General features: G+C 45.3%; 2 protein-coding genes across 6 annotated transcripts in view; one reads left to right on the top strand and one right to left on the bottom strand.

Moving 5' to 3' along the window:
• Positions 1-2,603, bottom strand: part of LOC141101628 (uncharacterized) — a 271,446-nt gene extending 268,843 nt beyond the window's left edge. For 2 of the 4 annotated variants that reach the window (XM_073590816.1, XM_073590818.1), the window contains exon 1: positions 2,379-2,603. The gene's annotated coding sequence lies outside the window, so the exon portion shown is untranslated. Of the gene's footprint in view, positions 1-2,161; positions 2,295-2,378 lie in introns of those variants that run through there. The other 2 variants (XM_073590817.1, XM_073590815.1) reach the window with 2 other exon arrangements.
• Positions 2,248-18,650, top strand: part of EMD (emerin) — a 57,091-nt gene continuing 40,688 nt past the window's right edge. For both annotated transcript variants that reach the window (XM_073590821.1, XM_073590820.1), the window contains exons 1-3: positions 2,248-2,383; positions 5,960-6,052; positions 9,867-9,941. In XM_073590821.1, coding sequence (XP_073446922.1) covers positions 5,971-6,052; positions 9,867-9,941 — 157 coding nt within the window. In that variant the 5' untranslated portion in view covers positions 2,248-2,383; positions 5,960-5,970. The remainder of the gene's footprint in view (positions 2,384-5,959; positions 6,053-9,866; positions 9,942-18,650) is intronic.

Raw genomic sequence — 18,650 nt, 5'->3', positions numbered from 1 at the left:
GGGTGATGGTTCATACCGGCACGTGGTCCTTGAAGGTTTCCTGGACGGTCTGTATTGACAGGATGGGGTTCAATTATCAGTTGTCGGTTTAAACATTTTTAATTTGGGTTTTCAAAATATTTAGAAAATGGCTGTGGAGTTTTAGGGTGGGGGCCTAGCATATTCTATGCTAGTCCATTTGGGAAAATCCCCCAACCCCAATTCTGGTTATGGTATATGGTAATTTAAAGTTGATGGAATGGTGTTTAAGTATGGATTAAAAGTGTTATTTAAGGTCGGATTAAAAGTGTTATTTAAGGTCATTTATTTATTCATGGTTATTAAAAATTTTGGTAACCCTTAATAAAAATGCCAAGGCCATTTTATGCCAAATAAGTGTCGATATGTGTTTATTTCAGGTTAATTAAAATTCAGTAGTTCATGTAGGTTTTGTGCTACCATGAGACCCCCTGGAGTATTTAACGAAGGAGGGCCATGGTGGCACAGACCTCAGTTTTAAAAGGCTGGGTGATCTGTGTTTTCATGGTATTATGCTTGGTTCCAGGTTATGGAGCTAAGTTGCATGCTTGCACGGTAACAGGGGCGGCAACCAATGGTGGCGAAGCCAGCTGCCCCAGGATCCAGAGATTGGAGAGATAACGTGCAGGAAGAATGGGTTTATAAATAGCTCTATCAGACAGGTCAGCTGATTGTCTGACAGGGATCAAAGAAGAAACGCCCGCCCCAAATTTTATTACAGATTGTTTTTCATTGTTTCGTCGTGGTGTTTTTGTTAGAGGGAAAAATCTCCCAACGTGCTTGGGGGGATTCTGGTTATGGTATATGGTAATTTAAAGTTGATGGAATTGTGTTTAATTTAAGTATGGATTAAAAGTGTTATTTAAGGTCATTTATTTATTCATGGTTATTAAAAATTTTGGAAACCCTTAATAAAAATGCCACAGCCATTTTATGCCAAAGAAGTGTCAATGTGTGTTTATTTCAGGTTAATTAGAATTCAGTTCATGTAGGTTTTGTGCTACCATGTACTGTGGGAGGCATAACATTGTGTGGGGGCATCACACTGCGTGTGGAGATGTACTGGCGGCATCACAGTGTGTTGGCAGTTGTTGGGACAGCCTAATGTGTATGGGGGCTGCGGTAGACACTGTGGAAGCATCATACTATGTGCGGAGGGGATGTATTAGGAGTAGCATAACATTGTGTGGGGGCAGCTTACTGTGTTCAGCAGCAGTGGGGGCATTCTACTGTGGGTGTGGGGGGCTGTTTTAGACATCATACTGTTTGTGGAGATGTAATGACGGAGGTATTATATTGTGAAGGGACATCCTACTGTGTGGGCATCATTACGTGTGGAGGGGGATGTACTAGGGGAGGCATAACAGTGTGTGGGCATCATTACGTGTGGAGGGGGATGTACTAGGGGAGGCATAACAGTGTGTGGGCATCATACTGTGTTCGGCAGTAGTGTGGGCATCGTGTGTGCGCAGAGCTGTGGTAGACACTGTGGGGGAATCATATGGTGTGTGGAAGGGATGTATTGTGGGAGGCAGTGTGTGGACATCATACGGTGTGTGGTGGAGTGGGCAAAGTGGAGTTCATTGCAGGGGTACCATGCTATTTGGGATCACTATTGAGCTTCACTATGAACCATATTTCTGACCAGCCACATAGAAAGAACAGAGTGAGAGTACACCGTGTGCACCAGTTTCTTGCTAAGCTGAGAGGTGTGAACAGTTACTGTAGCGTTCTGTTTGTGCTGTAAAAAGATGGAAACCTCCACATTACCACTCACCTGGAGACTACATTTGCCTCCATCAGGTAAATATAGGTTTACGGACGCCGTTACTTTACGCGCTGCCTCATATGGTGACCGTCCACCACAGTGTGAGAATGGCCTCATCTTTTCCCACACAACCCCCTCATAAATCTGAGCCAGGATGTACACCCACATTTCTGAGGTAAATGCTGCATAGCCCAGCCAAAAAACTTGTAGCCAAGCTGCACTGTCAGAACACAGAGTGTACCCCATTATTACACCATCCTTAGCACGAACATGGCCCAGATGTAAAGCAACCACAACTACGTGGTGTAAACATAGTTGCAGTGTGACGGCTGTACAAAAACCTAAATCATATCATAGCCAAGGGAAGGGACATACCTGCCCTCCAGCCAGTCCCTGACAAAAACGCCTTTCACAGCTGTCACTCGAGTGACGACAGCGGGCGGTCTCTTCAGAAGAGACACCACCTCTTCCCCACGCCTGTTTTACTCTACAACCGCCCCGGTACAACCTTCCTCCAATTATTCCCACCCTCGGCCACTAGGAGCTGTGCGACAGAGCCACGATTTTCCTGTCACACCGTGACCGGACCAACCTGAGGTAAGAGCACGATATAAATAATTTCACTCCCGATTCGAGGCCGTTGCGCCGCGAGCCCGCGACTGATTCCCGCGCTTTCTGCCCCGCCCTTCTATTGGCAGAGCGCTGGACACTAGCGTCCAGTTATGATGGGCGTGCCCTGGCGCCGACGGTTGAGCGCATTTTGCCGCACATTTTTTAATCACTTCACTTAAAAATATCGTGCTGGTTGTGAGAGAATAATGGCGGCTGAGGGGGTCGTCGTCGAGCTTGTAGCCAAAATCTCTGTTAAATAGATCAGTCTGTTGCTGGCCTGACCAATCGGAGTCACAGTTGTCAAACTACAGCTACCACAATGCCTTGCGGCCACCAGACAGGACTTTTTGTTGGCTGGTTATATTATAGCTAGGACATGTCAGCCAGTGTGTGCAGGCTTTGTATAGAAACTGTTAAATATAGAAATTCTGAGGTAAACTATTAGTGAAATCTTCATAGATAACCATAGTCGCATGGAGCTAGTGAATACAAGCACTTTTGCAAGTTACGTCTTATTAAAATTTTCATCTGTTCAGGAGATATTCACACTTATTTTCTTTACTGCTCGTTGTCTAGGAGACTGACCACTGCTGCTGTCTATCTTGTAATCACTGTGATGAGGCTGGCTGGGGTTAGGAGGCAAAAACTTGTGCCAGCTTCGAAACTGCGTACAAGCTCAATAGAAAAGAGCTTGTAAGCACAGCACATGTTCTGTCTAGCAGCGCGGTCGGTCTCCAAGGAAATGAGCTGTAGACAAAAGAAAAGTGATAATATCTCAAGAACGGCTGTAAAATCTAACAAGCAGTAAATTGCAAAATTGCTCGTATTTAAAAGCACTATCAATAAAAAAAATCCTGAAAGGGATGCATTAAAACAGCAACAAAACAAAAAAAAGAATCAGTAAAAAAAAACATGGTTCTTTCATTAGTTCACACCACGCTTTTCCTATATTAGCATTTTCGGAACTAATCCACCCATTGAAATGCAACAGTATTTGTTATGGATATGAGGGTGCCCATATAAAATCTGCCGATTTTGGCAGGATTGACTGACCAGCCAATGTGCAAAGGTATGGGCCAACAGCTAACGTCTGGAGGAGGATAGGGCATGTTGGTTTTTAACATGTCTAATCCTTTGCTCACATGGAGATGAGCCACAGTCAGAGGTGTTTGACATTATTACACTATTAAGATGCTCTTGGAAGAGTATCCTGAGTTGGTAACCTCAACTTATCACAGCCATATGCTCTAGAACAGGGAATATGACAGCATCGTCCAGGTGGCGGTATAAGGGTATGTGCACACGTTGCGGTTTTTGATGCGTTTCCGTGGACACGCCTCAAATCTGCAGTGCGTTGTGCACACAATGTTAGTCAATGGGAAAATCAAAAATGCTGTGCACACGCTGCGGGAAAAAAAAATGCACGGATTCACAGCGTTTTATTTTCCGCAGCATGTCAATTCTTTGTGCGGATCTGCAGCGTTTCTGCACCCATTGGCTTGCATTTAGTCAGGCACTTTCGCAGCAAAACCGCAGGTCTAAAAAAGATCTGCGGTTTTGCTGCGGATGAAACGCTGCAGATTAGGCCTGTTTCACACTTCCGTTTTTGACCATCAGTCAAATTCCGCCGTTTTTGCAAAAAAACGGATCCGCCATTTTTTTGGGCGGATCCGTTTTTTTCCCCATTGATTTGCATTACCGGCGGATCTTGACACATGGCCATCCGTTGGATCCGTTTTTTTGCGGATCAGTCAATTTTTTCCGTCCACCGAGATGCCTGGACGGACCATGTAACGTTTTTTGTGCTGCAGGATCCGCATTTTTATAGTGCGCATGCCCGGAGGAATGAAGTCAGGCGTAAATTTAACCCTGAAATCATTTCTGGCGGACATAAAAAAATTCTCTCTCTCTCTCTCCGGATCCACTTACCGCCATTTTGGCGGCTTTTAACTGACACAAAAAAAAGATGAGTGAAACAGACCTTAGGAGGAGGGAAGAGTGGACGGTGACTGTGTGCATGAATGGTGTGTGCGGGGTCTGGCAGGGCTGTGTGTGTAGGCAGGCACCATTTGATGGGACTACATGTCCCATTCGGCTATGCCTGCTACACTGACAGTGATTGACACATTAGCCAATGATTGAACAGTAGTAGTCCCATCATCCGGCTAATGTTTTGAATGTAAAAGACACACACATAGTACATTCTTACTATCTACACCTAATCCCCGAAGCCCTTGCTCACCTGAAAAAAAATTTAAATAATAAACAATATACTCCCTGTGTCCGACGTAATCCAATTAATACGATTGCCCCACAACGATCTCCGGTGGAGAGCTGTCACATCAGCTGATGCGACCGCTCTCCAGGGGCTCCGGTGATACAATGACGGAGATAATCCTCATTGTATCACTCTGCCACTGACAGCTCACTGGAGTTGACCTGTCACTTTGCGGCACTACAGTGTGAGAATTTTCTCACACTGTAGTGCCATAAAGCGAGAGGCTGATCTCCAATGACACACTGCCTGAGCGTTATCTCTGGTCAGTGTGTCATCAGAGGCCTATAGAGTGGTCACATCTGCTGATGTGACAGCTCTATAGGGGAGATCGTCGTTGGTCAATCGTTATTAATGGGATTACATCAGATTTGGACTATATTGTTGGTTTGTTTTATACATTTTTTTACAGGAGACTATGGCTTCCAATGGATTTAGGTGGACAATAAAAATAATTAAAAACTTATGTTTTATTTCATTAAAATACTTTATTCTTATGTGTGTGTTTTTTTTCAACCCTTTCTTACTATAAGTTTAATAATTGATAGGTGTCTTAATGTATCTCCATTATTAACCGGGCTTAATGTCACCTTACAATAGCAAGGTGAAATTAACCCCTTATTGCCCCATATTCCACAGCTACACGGGAGTGGGAAAAGAGGGGCTAAGTGCCAGAATTGGCGCATCGTACAGCTGTGTGCGTAGCCTTTCTGGCTATAAAATATAGGGGGACCCCACGTCATTTTTTGTGGGGTCCCCCTATTTTCATAGCCAGTAAAGGCTATGCAGACAGCTGCAGGCCGATATTCATAGCCTAGGAAGGGGCCATGGATATTGCCCCTCTCCGGCTACAAATACCAGCTCGCATCTATGGATATATCCATGGATAGATATGGATATATCTATAGCTAGATAGATATATCAAACTATCCCATATCTATCTATCTGTGTGTAATGGAGTGGGTTGGACAAATGTAAAAGAGAAGGTTGGACCAGAAATTACATCACAAATCTTTTTTTTTTTTTTTGGTAAATAATATATATTTAGCTTACAAAAACGCATACAAATCTGCATATAAAAAACACATGAAAATCCACATCAAAAACGCGTGAATTTTTACCTGCGTTTTCTGCCAAGAGATGCAGATTATGTGCAGAAAATTCTGCAGGCAAATCTGCAACATGTGCACATACCCTAAATATTTGTCAATTTTGCAAAATATTTGCATTAGTGTAGTACTAAAAAAAAATATAACCGGTGACATGATGGGTTACTTTTCCACCAGGTATTTGCAAAATGGAAAAATTCAAAAAAATGACAGATGATGAGATTATCAGCACCCTGAAGCAATATGGCCTGCAACATGGACCCATTCTTGGTAGGTTGATCTATTCCTGTATTAATGTGTGTCTTATTAATTTATTGAAGATATGAGAATGATTACCGCCTAAGGCTATGTGCACACGGTGCGGATTCTGCTGCGGATCCGCAGCGTTTCCTGCTGCGTTGTACAGTACCATTGTTTGCAATGGTAAAACCAAAAGCGCTGTGCACATGCTGCGGATTTTTCTGCGCGGATTTGCTGCGGGTTACAATCCGCAGCATGTCAATTGTTTGTGCGGAATCTGCTGCGGTTTCACATCTCCTCCATTGTAGAGGTATGAAACCGCAGGTCTTTTTGACCTGCGGTTTTTCCAAAATCCGCGTGGGAAAATCCGCACCACCGAAAACTACGTGTGCACATAGCCTAAGGCTAGGTTCACATTTCTACATGTGCAGTCATATCCGCCAAAAAACATATACCAACTTTTGCCTTCCGTTGACTTAATTAAATCTAGCCAAAATAATGTTTTTTTTTCTTTTTCTCACTACGTATCGCCCATTTTAGTCTATAGATACCCTGACTACAATGACACCTTGGTTGATGAAATCCGTCTTGTGGTTGTTGTTTAATCCTTATTTTCAGTTTTCAGTTAATGATATGCTTGGGCGGCCTATGGGGGGGTCTTTATGTGGTTCTCTGATTAGGTATCTATACTGATCACTTCTGACAGGTCACTGATCTCTCAGTGACCTGCTCCCTATTTTACATAATGAATGTTATAGATTTTAAAAATCTGCCTTCTGAATTCTGGTTCTTGTGTTTTCCCACCCCAGGGGCTGCTTCTGGACATCCCATGTTTACCTTTATCCCCCAATAAAGCTCTCGGGGAAAAAAGAATTTTTGGTAATTGCTGTAAAACACTTTCTTGTAGACTTCACTGGGGTACACAGCACCCACCCTTGTTTGCCCCTTTGGGCGCATGTTGTGGTTCTTTTTCTGTTGTGGGCTCTTTTCTTCCAGTAGCTTGGTTCCACTACACAGGTGTAACCTGTTGAGGAGGAGCCAAATTTTTTTAAGTATTTATGCAACCCAATGAAAGCTACAAGTGATTTCACGGTAGGTACCAAAAATCCTTTTTTTCAATGGAACACGTAAAAGCATCTGCTTTTATATGTGCACAGTAACTTACTATACCCAGTGGGAATGTTTTGCACCAGAAAGTGTCTACCACAAGATCTTTTAAAAGGAAGGAAGCACTTTGATTTGAGAATTCACGCTCTGTTCACTCTTTCTTCAGAACTAGTTCCTTTTTGTAATTATTACATCTGGTGCCAGAGAACCGATCTGTTACCAACACCTGCTAATTGTTGAAATTTCACCTATATCGACCTTCAAGATAAGCAAGAAAAATTACCAAAGATTACCATAATCATTTCTATTTGTAAAATAAAATCAACTCCTTATTACCAGTGTTAAGTTTCACATACATTACATACCATTATTTTATGGACATGTTCACAGGAAGTATCTTTACAGACATGATAAGGGTTGTAGTTCTACAAGAAATGACTTTGCTAAGTGATATTTTTGGTCTCTCCAATATGTCAGGTTTCAAGCTATTCTATTCTGTTTTTCGATGATTACTTTGTATCTTCGTTCATACTGCACCCACACATAGAAATTATACACCAATTGAAAGGTAAACTTGCCCCCTTCAGCAAGAAAATAGCCAAACAAACCACACATCCACGATTTGATCAGAAAATACAGTTTAAACATTAATTCTCATAAGCCTGCAGTAATGACCTGCAGGGGGCACCACAGTACCCCAAAGCACACTACCACAAAGCTGCTTACAGACATCACAAACAAATCCAAACATTTGCCTTGATGGCTTTTCCAGCTTACCGAACTGCTTGCCCAGCCTTTTTTAGCCAAATTGGAGGATTGCACACTTCACTGCAGGTGAGACACATATGCAAACACATTTGTAAACATGCACTGCCTATTGAATTGCACACTTGCTCCGTTCATACCCCACCCACACAAACAAATGATACACCACTTGAAAGGTCAAATGACCTGCAGGTGGCAGCACACTACCACAAAGCCTCTTACAGAAATCACAAACAAATCCAAACATTTGCCTTGGGGTCTTTCCAGCTTGCTCAAGTGCTTGCCCAGCTTATTTCAGGAACATTGGAGGATTGCATACTTCACTGCAGGTGAGTCACATATGAAAACTCATTTGTGTACATGCACTGCTTTCAGTGTTTGCTTCGCCCCAAACACACACACAAATGGTGAGTCACATATGCAAACACATTTGTAAACATGCACTGCTTTTTCACTGATTACTTTGCCCCACACACACAAATGATACACCATTTGAAAGGTAAACTTGCTCCCTTCAGCAAGAAAAGAGCCAAGCAAAACACACATTCACGATTTTATCACTAAATATAGTTTAAACATTCACTTTCGTAAACCTGTCACATGGACCCGTCCTGTGCGACGGGACCCGCAGGCCAATAACTGAAACTACAAAACACGGCACGTGAAACTGTCCTGTGTGACACGGCCCGCAGGCCGATAACTAAAACAACAAGACACGGGGGAAGGGGAAACAGTTACAACGGTGGGCCCTGCGATAGGGTACGGGGACGTGGAGACCTCCTGCACTCCCCTGAGTCAGTGTCCCTCACACTCCTAACGTTCCCTAGGCCGGTTCCACACCGGGCGCCGATCAGGATACCTGTCACCCTAGCACACCCTACACCTATCCCTTGCTAGGGAGCTGGGTGATGCAGGCACTGGCCCCACCGCTGTACTAATACACACCAGGGAAAAATACAAACAGGGAAACACCACTTAGCTTTGCTCTGTTGCGCTTGCTCCCAGCAACAGAGTCCACCACCAGGATGCAGCTTTCCTCCTGAATAGCTGCCACAAAGCTCTGTCAGAGCTGCAAGGAAATCCCCTCTGACTCCTTCCACACCAGGGCTCCGACTGAGCTGCCAGGACCTCTCTCTAGATCCTTCCTCCACCAAGGATGGTTGAAATGAACACTATCACCAACAGTGATTGCAACCACCTGACATTCTTTTATAGGTAAGAGCCAGCAATCACACCTGCTTCATAATCATGTGCAATAACGCTCACCACCATCGGGGGCAAACTAGAACAAAAGACACCACTGTGTAATAATCCTAATGGCCACCGGGGCAAAACCAAACTTAAGCACACAGCTTAAGGGAAAAAAAAAAGGTTACATGTGCTTTTATCTGTCATGATCCAGCATGGATCATGACGCCTGCAAAGACACAATGACCTGCAGGTGGCACCTCAACCGAAAGACATTTTTTGGCTTCTACTTATCAAGCCAATTTATTGTATTACAAATCCACATATATAAATACCTGTCTGTGTTCTTCATCTCATGAAATACATTTACATTTGACCAGCTTGCTTTTTCTGAAATTGTCTGCGCCCTCAAAATTTCGCCAAGCTAGTATTTAGATAGTTGCACAGTATTGGGACCGAGTGGTCAAAAAAGGGTCACATCATCTCTTTTGACATGCAATAATACTTTCCATTTAAGAGAATTTCGAACCACCAAAGTGTGGGACAGTGCAACTCTGATTTGATTGTGTTGGGCAGTTACCATTTAAATTTTTTTTATTTGAAATGAAAAAAAACAAACCCATAGAGAATATTAGTGTTTCATATAATTTATCAAATATTCTATATGGAAAGAGAAAATGACATTTGTAATGCAGCAGGTGCAATCTAATGCCTTTTATGATATGACAGATGCTACATTGCTGTAAGCAAGTAAGATAATTTTTTCTCTTAATCTCTCTGATAGGTACTACTCGCACGCTATATGAAAAGAAGCTTTTTCAGTATGAACGTGAAAAAACTAAATTGCCCACTTCTACAAGTAAGTAATTAAATTGGTTGTTTTCTTTTAGAAAACTTTCTACCATATGCGGTGATAGTTATAAAAAGCACACTGAATACTACTTGCACTCCCTGGGTCCAGCTCCAGCCTTCCGCTGCTGCCCCAGTCTCTGTTGCTTGGCTGCAGCGGTGGATTCAGGCAAACAGCACTGCAGACAATCAATTAGCTTAGTAGTTCTGCCCGTGTAGACAGCACAAGCTGCTGAGCTACATGATAGGTTACAGCACTGTTGATATGATGTCAACACTGCAGCCAAACAACAGATACCGAGGAAGCAGTGGAGTGCACTCAGTTTTTTTTTTTGTAAGTATCGCTGTGTATACAGTTAGGTCCATATATATTTGGACAGAGACAACATTTTTCTAATTTTGGTTCTAGACATTACCACAATGAATTTTAAACAAAACAATTCAGATGCAGTTGAAGTTCAGACTTTCAGCTTTCATTTGAGGGTATCCACATTAAAATTGGATGAAGGGTTTAGGAGTTTCAGCTTCTTAACATGTGCCACCCTGTTTTTAAAGGGACCAAAAGTAATTGGACAGATTAAAAAATTAAATAAAATGTTCATTTCTAGTATTTGGTTGAAAACCCTTTGTTGGCAATGACTGCCTGAAGTCTTGAACTCATGGATTTCACCAGACGCTGTGTTTCCTCCTTTTTGATGCTCTGTCAGGCCTTCACTGCGGTGGTTTTCAGTTGCTGTTTGTTTGTGAGTCTGTCTGAAGTTTAGTCTTTAACAAGTGAAATGCATGCTCAATTGGGTTGAGATCAGGTGACTGACTTGGCCATTCAAGAATATTCCACTTCTTTGTTTTCATAAACTCCTGGGTTGCTTTGGCTTTATGTCTTAGGTCATTGTCCATCTGTAGTATGAAACGACGACCAATCAGTTTGGCTGCATTTGGCTGGATCTGAGCACACAGTATGGCTCTGAATACCTCAGAATTCATTCGGCTGCTTTTGTCCTGTGTCACATCATCAATAAACACTAGTGACCCAGTGCCACTGGCAGCCATGCATGCCCAAGCCATCACACCGTGTTTTACAGATGATGATGGTATGCTTTGGATGTTTTTTAGCAAAGTCCAGTCTAGCCTTTTTATTCTTGATGCTTATGAGTGGCTTGCACCGTGCAGTGAACCCTCTGTATTTACTTTCATGCAGTCTTCTCTTTATGGTAGATTTGGATATTGATACGCCTACCTCCTGGAGAGTGTTTTTCACTTGGTTGGCTGTTGTGAAGGGGTTTCTCTTCACCATGGAGACTATTCTGCGATCATCCACCACTGTTGTCTTCTGTGGGCACCCAGGTCTTTTTGCATTGATGAGTTCACCAGTGTTTTCTTTCTTTCTCAGGATGTAACAAACTGTAGATTTTGCCACTCCTAATGTTGTAGCAATTTCTCCGATGGGTTTTTTTCTGTTTTTGCAGCTTAAGGATGTCTTGTTTCACCTGCATGGAGAGCTCCTTTGACCGCATGTTTCCTTCACAGCAAAACCTTCCAAATGCAAGCACCACACCTCAACTTCAGGCCTTTTATCTGCTTAATTGAGAATGACATAGCGAAAGGATTGCCCACACCTGTCCATGAAATAGCCTTGGAGTCAATTGTCCAATTACTTTTGGTCCCTTTAAAAACAGGGTGGTACATGTTAAGGAGCTGAAACTCCTATACCATTCATCCAGTTTCAATGTGGATACCCTCAAATGAAAGCTGAAAGTCTGAACTTCAACTGCATCTGAATTGTTTTGTTTAAAATTCATTGTGGTAATGTCTAGAACCAAAATTAGAAACATTTTGTCTCTGTCCAAATATATATGGACCTAACTGTAGCATACAATTTTCTAAAAGAGCAGAGCCTTTTTAACATTGTGTTAGTCTTTACAACAATGTATTCAAATGAATGTGATCAAATTGCAAAATTCATTGCAGGGTCTGTGTGTCTTCAGTTAAAGGGGCTATCCAGGCTTGAGGTTACAGTCTGCAGTCACGTATGTTAAACAACATACTTTTCTCTATCGCCTCATTGGGGGACACAGGAACCATGGGTGTATGCTGCTACCATTAGGAGGCTGACACTATGCACAAAAAAGTTAGCTCCTCCCCTGCAGTGTACACCCCACCGACTGGCACTAAGCTACTCATTTTAGCTTAGTGTCGGTAGGAAGTGGACACGGGTCTTTCATTAGACCCATATCTACCTCAGTGTGCATCGTTCCTTTTCAGGTACCCGGAGGGATACAGTGTGAATAGTCACAACTGTACTCCCACAAAGAGACTGAGTACGACGTGTACTGCCACCCCGTATCCTCATATGTCTTCCCAGCAGGACCAAGAACGCCTTACACAGAAGCGTGTATAGGTGACCCGGATCCGGTCCTTGCCCCCGTCTCCTTACCCACTAGCCCACCAGAGCCTGTTGGTACTCGCAGGCGAAGACGTCCCACAGCGCAAGTTCGGACGTCTTACATTTCCTGATAGACAGATACTATTCTCCTTTGTCCACCAGGTTCCAAGAAAGAAGAAAGGATAAAGAAGGACAAGAAGAAAAAAATGGGGAAAATAAAGGAAGTTTTTTTTTCCTTTATTGTGGCCTATGTGGAGCGCTGGGGCGTTTTTAATGACAGGGGCCTTTATTCATTAGTTCCTAGCAAGATAGGGCGCTGGGCTACCTTTTTGGCGCTTCCTTGATGTCCTTCGCGCCGCATCCCCCTGCTCCGGTGGTCAGAAGAATTGATCTGGGCCCCGGTTTTCGGGCCTAGCGCTCTAGTTGGCTCCGCCCCTTTTTCTCTATGCATCCGGGCAGGCTTTTCTCCCACCCGTCTTGTCTCTTCCGGCCTCGGCGGTTAGCTCCGCCCACTCCCTCGGCCACTGTTTGAGTGCAGATCGCCACCATCTTGCTCCTGTCATGGTTTGCTCAGCTTATGGGATTAGGTAGTTCAGAGGTTAATCTGGGATTCTGGGAGGCTTCTTATAGCCTCATTGTGGAGTCATTCCTCGTCGCTTATACTCTGACCCTCGGCCGAGTGTGTGTGACCCTGGTGTGTTTCTGCGCTTTATGCCTGTGCTACTTTATGCTTGCTTGGTTTTGATCTGGTTCTGTTCCCGTTACGAGCTCTGCCTGTCCCTCCTGTATTACGCACTCTCTCTGTGTATGACTCATTGCCTATGTCCTGACCGTTCTCTGATTGCCCCTCTTGTACTGTGCCTGCTATCTCCGTGTATGGCTCATGGCTTACGTTCTGACTACTCTCTGCTCGTCCCTCTGGTACCGCGCCGCCCTCTCTGTGTTTGACCCCCCATTTGTCTGACCTGAGTTACCCTTTCCTCTACTACAGGATCCCTGTAGTAGAATCCTGCATTCATCCCCAGCAGCAGGACGCTATGCCCCGCCCCTGCGGTCACATGATCGTAGGTCCGTCACTGCTTGCTACCTTCAGCGTCCCAGCTCCTGTCTGCCTGAGCTCTCCCTGCAGTATCTGACCCCGGGCCCTCCCACAGTGTAGGTGAGTCACGCTGGTCAGCCGTGGCAGTTTGCCAGCACTGACAGGACCCTGATGGCTCCTCCCGGATATAGCGGCTGGCTTCGCCTCTTCCCCTGGGTCGCTGAGAGCGAGTATATCCGGAGAAAGCACGCTCTTCCCTCCTGCTGCGCGCGCTTTTTCACTGGCACCCCAGACTGTCGCCTGCCTCCTGGACGCCCCGCAGACTGCCTGATACCTGCAGGGACTTGCATCGGCCTGCTCTGTTGTCAGCCTGCATAGACTGTGAGTAGCTGCTCTGCAGCTTGACACTCTCCTCTACAACCTTCCTGTCCCCTTACCTTCTGGCACCTATTAGTGGGTCTGTCTCATCATGCCTAAAGGAGAGCGCTCTCACCCGCCTACCTCTTCCTCCTCTTCTTCTTCTGCTCTGGTCAGTCATTTTGTGTGCTCTTCGTGTAAGTGCAAGCTTCCTTCGGGTCAGGCCTCTCTCCTCTGTCAGAGCTGCAGCAACCCCGCCCAGGAGCCCCTTTCTGTCCCAGAAGACAGCGAAGTCCCTATTCCAGGCTGGGCTGCCTCTCTGTCACAGTCCATGGCAGACCTCACAAAGGTGTCACAGATCCTGGTGTCCGTACTTGACAGGTTGCCCCTTCCTACGCCTGCAGCTGCTAGTGGGTCACAGGAATCATTATCCGGGCCTTCTAACATGGACCACAAGAAATCCAGACAGGAGCACCCTTCTAGGTCCTCTTCCCGCGCCATTTCACCCCCTGGGCCTTCCCGACGGTCTGCCTCTCCCCGATCTTCCTCTCCCGAGTCAGGCGAGACGTTCTCAGACGCACCATTAGAGGATGAATCGAATCTGGATTCAGACCAAACCTCTAAAATGAGAGATTTGGTCCAGAGCCTCATTGTGGCGGTCGGCCAGACCTTTAACATCAAGGACACCTACGGAACCCGCAGATCAGGCGGTTTTGTATAGAAGGTCAAAACGATCTTACGAGGTCTTTGCCCCTCGTGGATAATTTCAGGAGATACTTACCCGGGAAAGGGAGAACCCGACCAGACGCTTTCAGAGAGGAAAGTGCCTCGCAGTCTTATATCCCTTTTCTCCTGAGCTCACCGCTAATTGGACAGCGTCTCTTACCATGGACCCGCCAGAATCCAGAATGTCCATCAGCACGGTGCTCCCGCTTGCTAATGGAGAGTCCCTCAAGGACTCCAATGACAGGATCATAGAATCCTTTACTTTTGAAGCGGCCGCTTCCACATTATGCCCTGCTTTTGCTTCCACCTGGGTCTCGATGGCCATTGCCAAATGGGCCAAACAACTCCGTCATGGCATTTGTGCTGGAGCTCATCCAGATGACTTGGCAGATCTGGCCGACCAGATTTTGCATGCAGGAAAGTACCTGGTACGCCGGACTGTCTGGCTTAAGGCCTGGCAGGCGGACTTATCTTCAAGAAGTCACTTAACAGTTTGCCTTTTAAGGGATCATCACCTGAGGAGGATGTTTGGAGGTCAGGTGTTAGACTGGAGAGATTTAAGTGAGAAACCTTCCCTCAGTTGTTGCCGGTGATTTGGTTTTCTTCCTGAGCATTTTGGAAGTCTGCTTGCCTCCTGCTTTGTCCTGCATCTTTCAGATAAGTTATTTGTCTGCTTGAATTTGCATTTGATCCATTTTTTTTCTTTTCTCTGATTTCTGCTTTGCTAGTGTGAGTTCAGCCTTGTTCCCTGCTGGGACCTGTGCTGGACTCTATTCCATATGCCACAGCTCATGTCAGTCTTTTTCAGTATTTCTAATCCCCTGTTATATCAGTATCTTTTGTTTTGTGTCCAGTTACACCAGAGTTCTGATTTAGTGGGGGAGAGGTCGTGTGACCTCAGTATTTTTGCATATCAGACATGTTGGATTTTTTCTTAGGGTTTTTGCATGATTGCAGACAGTATTCTTTCCTGTCATTCCTGTTCTGTCTAGACAGTGTTGGCCCCATCATTTGCTTACTCTATTTTCTGCCTGTGTTTTGTGTCTCATCTTCTCTCACCGGCAATATACAGGGGTTGGACAAAATAATGGAAACACCTGGAAACATCAACAAAACTTAGTTTATTATGGTGTAGGTCCACCTTTTGCAGCGATTACAGCCTCAATTCTCCGAGGTATGGTTTCATACAAGGTGTGAATTGTTTCCAAAGGAATTTTAGCCCATTCTTCAGTTAAAACACCCTCCAGTTCTTTGAGCGACGATGGCAGCGGAAATCGACGTCTAACTTGAATCTCTAAAATCGACCATAAATGCTCAATAATGTTGAGGTCTGGGGATTGTGGGGGCCAGATGAGATGCTCAACTTCATTAGAATGTTCCTCCGCAATGCCTTGCTTTAGCAATTCTAGCTGTATGAATTGGTGCATTATCATCCTGAAAGATGGCGTTCCCCTCCGGGAACAGTGCTTGAACCATAGGATACACTTGGTTGCCCAAAATGCCTAAATAATCTCGGCTGTTAAGTCTTCCATGAAGGGATATCATTGGCCCGGCGGATCTCCACGAAATAGCACCCCAGATCATCACAGAACCTCCGCCATGTTTTACGGTTGGGAGAAGGCAGTCTGGATGGAATGCTTCTTTCCGCTGTCTCCAAACGTACGCTCGGCCGGAGGTCGGAAATAGGGTAAACGATGATTCGTCTGAGTATATCACATGTTTCCATTGCTCGAGGGACCAATTCTGGAGGTTTCTACATCACTGTAAACGCTTAGAAACATTTGTCATTGAGAACAGCGGTTTTCTAATTGCAGCTCTTCCGTGGAATCCAGATTTGTGCAGCTCCCGACGAACAGTTTTCGTGGAAACTGCGTTCTGTAGGTGTTCATTGAGCTCAGCAGTGATTTTCGGAGCCTTGGTCTTGCGATCCTCTCTCACAATTCGCTTTAGAGTCCGACGGTCTCTCTCAGTCAACTTCGACTTTCGGCCGGACTTGTGCTTTGCTGCGGACGTTTTTCCTTCTCTTTCAAACGCAGTCATTACTTTGGAGACAGTACCTCTTGACACGCCAAGCATTCGGGCACTTTCTGTTACACTAGCACCTGCCATACGAGCACCAACAATTTGGCCTCTTTGAAAATCTGAAAGGTCTGCCATTGGTATCAGTTTCTCATCAATGTTCTTACAATTCTGCAAAACAAACAGTTAATTTACATAAACATATCACATAACACAAATAATCAACTACAAAATATTACCATATGTCACGGTTTGCATGTTTATAACATGTTCGAAGATTATGATGCCAAAATAGTGTTTCCATTATTTTGTCCAACCCCTGTATGTTTGGGGGCTATCTATTCCTTTGGGGTTCTACTCTGGGGTAGTTTAGCTCTCCCCTTTCTCTCTTTAGGCTTAGTTAATTCTTTGACTGTGCCGAGGCGTCTAGGGCATCGTAGGCATGTCCCACGGCTAATTCTAGTTGTGTTGTCAGTTTAGGGGTCTGCAATCCGCTAAGTTACCAACCTCTCTGGTTATCTGGTTGCCTAGCCTATTCCCCTGCTATCCTCGGTTACCTAATCATAACAGACCAGATTATTAAGGACGCCACTGGGGGCACGAGTTCTCTTCTCCCCCAGTCCAAACCTTATCGGCCATCTCCGAAGCAGCACTTTCAGTTCTTTCGTCTTTTTGCGGTAGCAGAGGCTTTTTCCCATCAGCAGAGGCCGCAAGCTCGCCAGGATAGGAAGAAGGTTTCCTGTAAAGCAGGCCTGGGCAAACTGCGGCCCGCAGGCCACATCCGGCCCCCTGCGTGTTCCTGTGTGGCTTGCTGACACTCACGGTCAGAGGGCTGGAGTCCTCACCTTTGGGAGAGTTAACTCATACCTCCCTCTTCTCTCCCAGCTTGTATTGTTGTATGTCCTGTGCAGGACAGGTAAGGGTTAAGTTCCCCAAAGTGCTCCCCCCTGTAATCTGTGATCACATCCACTCCATTGACTGCAATAAGGATTCCCACCCCCTGCTTGTCAGCTCCTGCCCATATGTGATGTGGATGTTAGGGTTTCTAGGGAAAGTGGAACCTCTGAGTCGTGGCTCCTGAGCCCTCGAGGGCGAGTGGACCAGGTGAAACCACCCCCTATACAGGGAGTGCTAGGGGCAGGCCCAAGGGAGATGGGACCACAATGGCTGGAGCCAAAGAGGCGACTCAGGGAAGCACAGGAGGATATGAAAGAGGACTGAGATGAGGACGGAGTCAATGGAAGGAGGAAGAAAATACCCAGGGAAGGGAAGCGGGACCAGAAGGACCTGGGGCTGGCGGGGACTAGATGCTGCAAGAGAGGGAGAGAAACAAAATTAGGGATGTACAAGGACTCAAGGCTGAGGACACAAGAGATACACGGACTCAAGACTGAGGACACAGGAGATACGGAAGCCTACGGGTAGTAAGGCTAGGGGCCTGAGGATGAGGGAAGGCGCCAGACGGGCAGAGGCTAGCGCTAACCGCGTTGATAATCAGGCGTCTTACCTGTGTAGACACCGTGCTGAAATACCCGGTGGGCGCCGCCATGATGGGGTGGAGCCATCGGGTCAGGACCTCCCAGGAACCCTTGCGGCAGAGGAAGCGTGGCCGCGCATGCGCAAACCGCCGATGCGCAGAGACCCCGAGATGACAGGCTGGGAGCAGCATGGGACAGCATCAAGGACACGCCGGGGGGCAGAGACGTAGTGGTGAGTACCAGTGGCCGTGACAGTGGATCTCTGCATGTGGAGTAGAGGTGGGAGAAAACTTTTTTCCAATGTTCCCAATTTATTGCTTGATCAACTTCTATTACGTGTTACGATAAGCTTTATTGCAACAAATATTGTCAGGCTATGTTCACACAACTGTAATATTTGTCCAAGTGCTGTCTATCAAAAAAAAAATAAACCCGACCTCAGACAGAGCACTAGGAGCAATGTTATGGAATTGAGCTATTTAGATTACGGCTTGAAAATCTTTTGTGTGAGAAATATCATAGCATCCACCGGTCTCTTCTGTATTTCGGATCAGACTCGCCTGTTGAAGTCTATGGGTGTGCAAAAATAAAAAATTGGATCCCATAGGAATCATCCGTATAGCATCCGATTTTTACGAATACATTTCCATTACTAACACAGGACACTCTTTCTTCTTTACACTTTTATTCACTTCTGATGTCTAAAAATGGATGCCA

The sequence above is a fragment of the Dendrobates tinctorius genome, unplaced genomic scaffold, assembly GCF_039654945.1.
Source record: "Dendrobates tinctorius isolate UK_male_01 unplaced genomic scaffold, ASM3965494v1 ptg000120l, whole genome shotgun sequence".
Lineage (NCBI taxonomy): Eukaryota > Metazoa > Chordata > Amphibia > Anura > Dendrobatidae > Dendrobates > Dendrobates tinctorius.
Note: the sequence above shows the minus strand (reverse complement) of the source record. Positions and strands in the feature narration are given on the sequence as shown.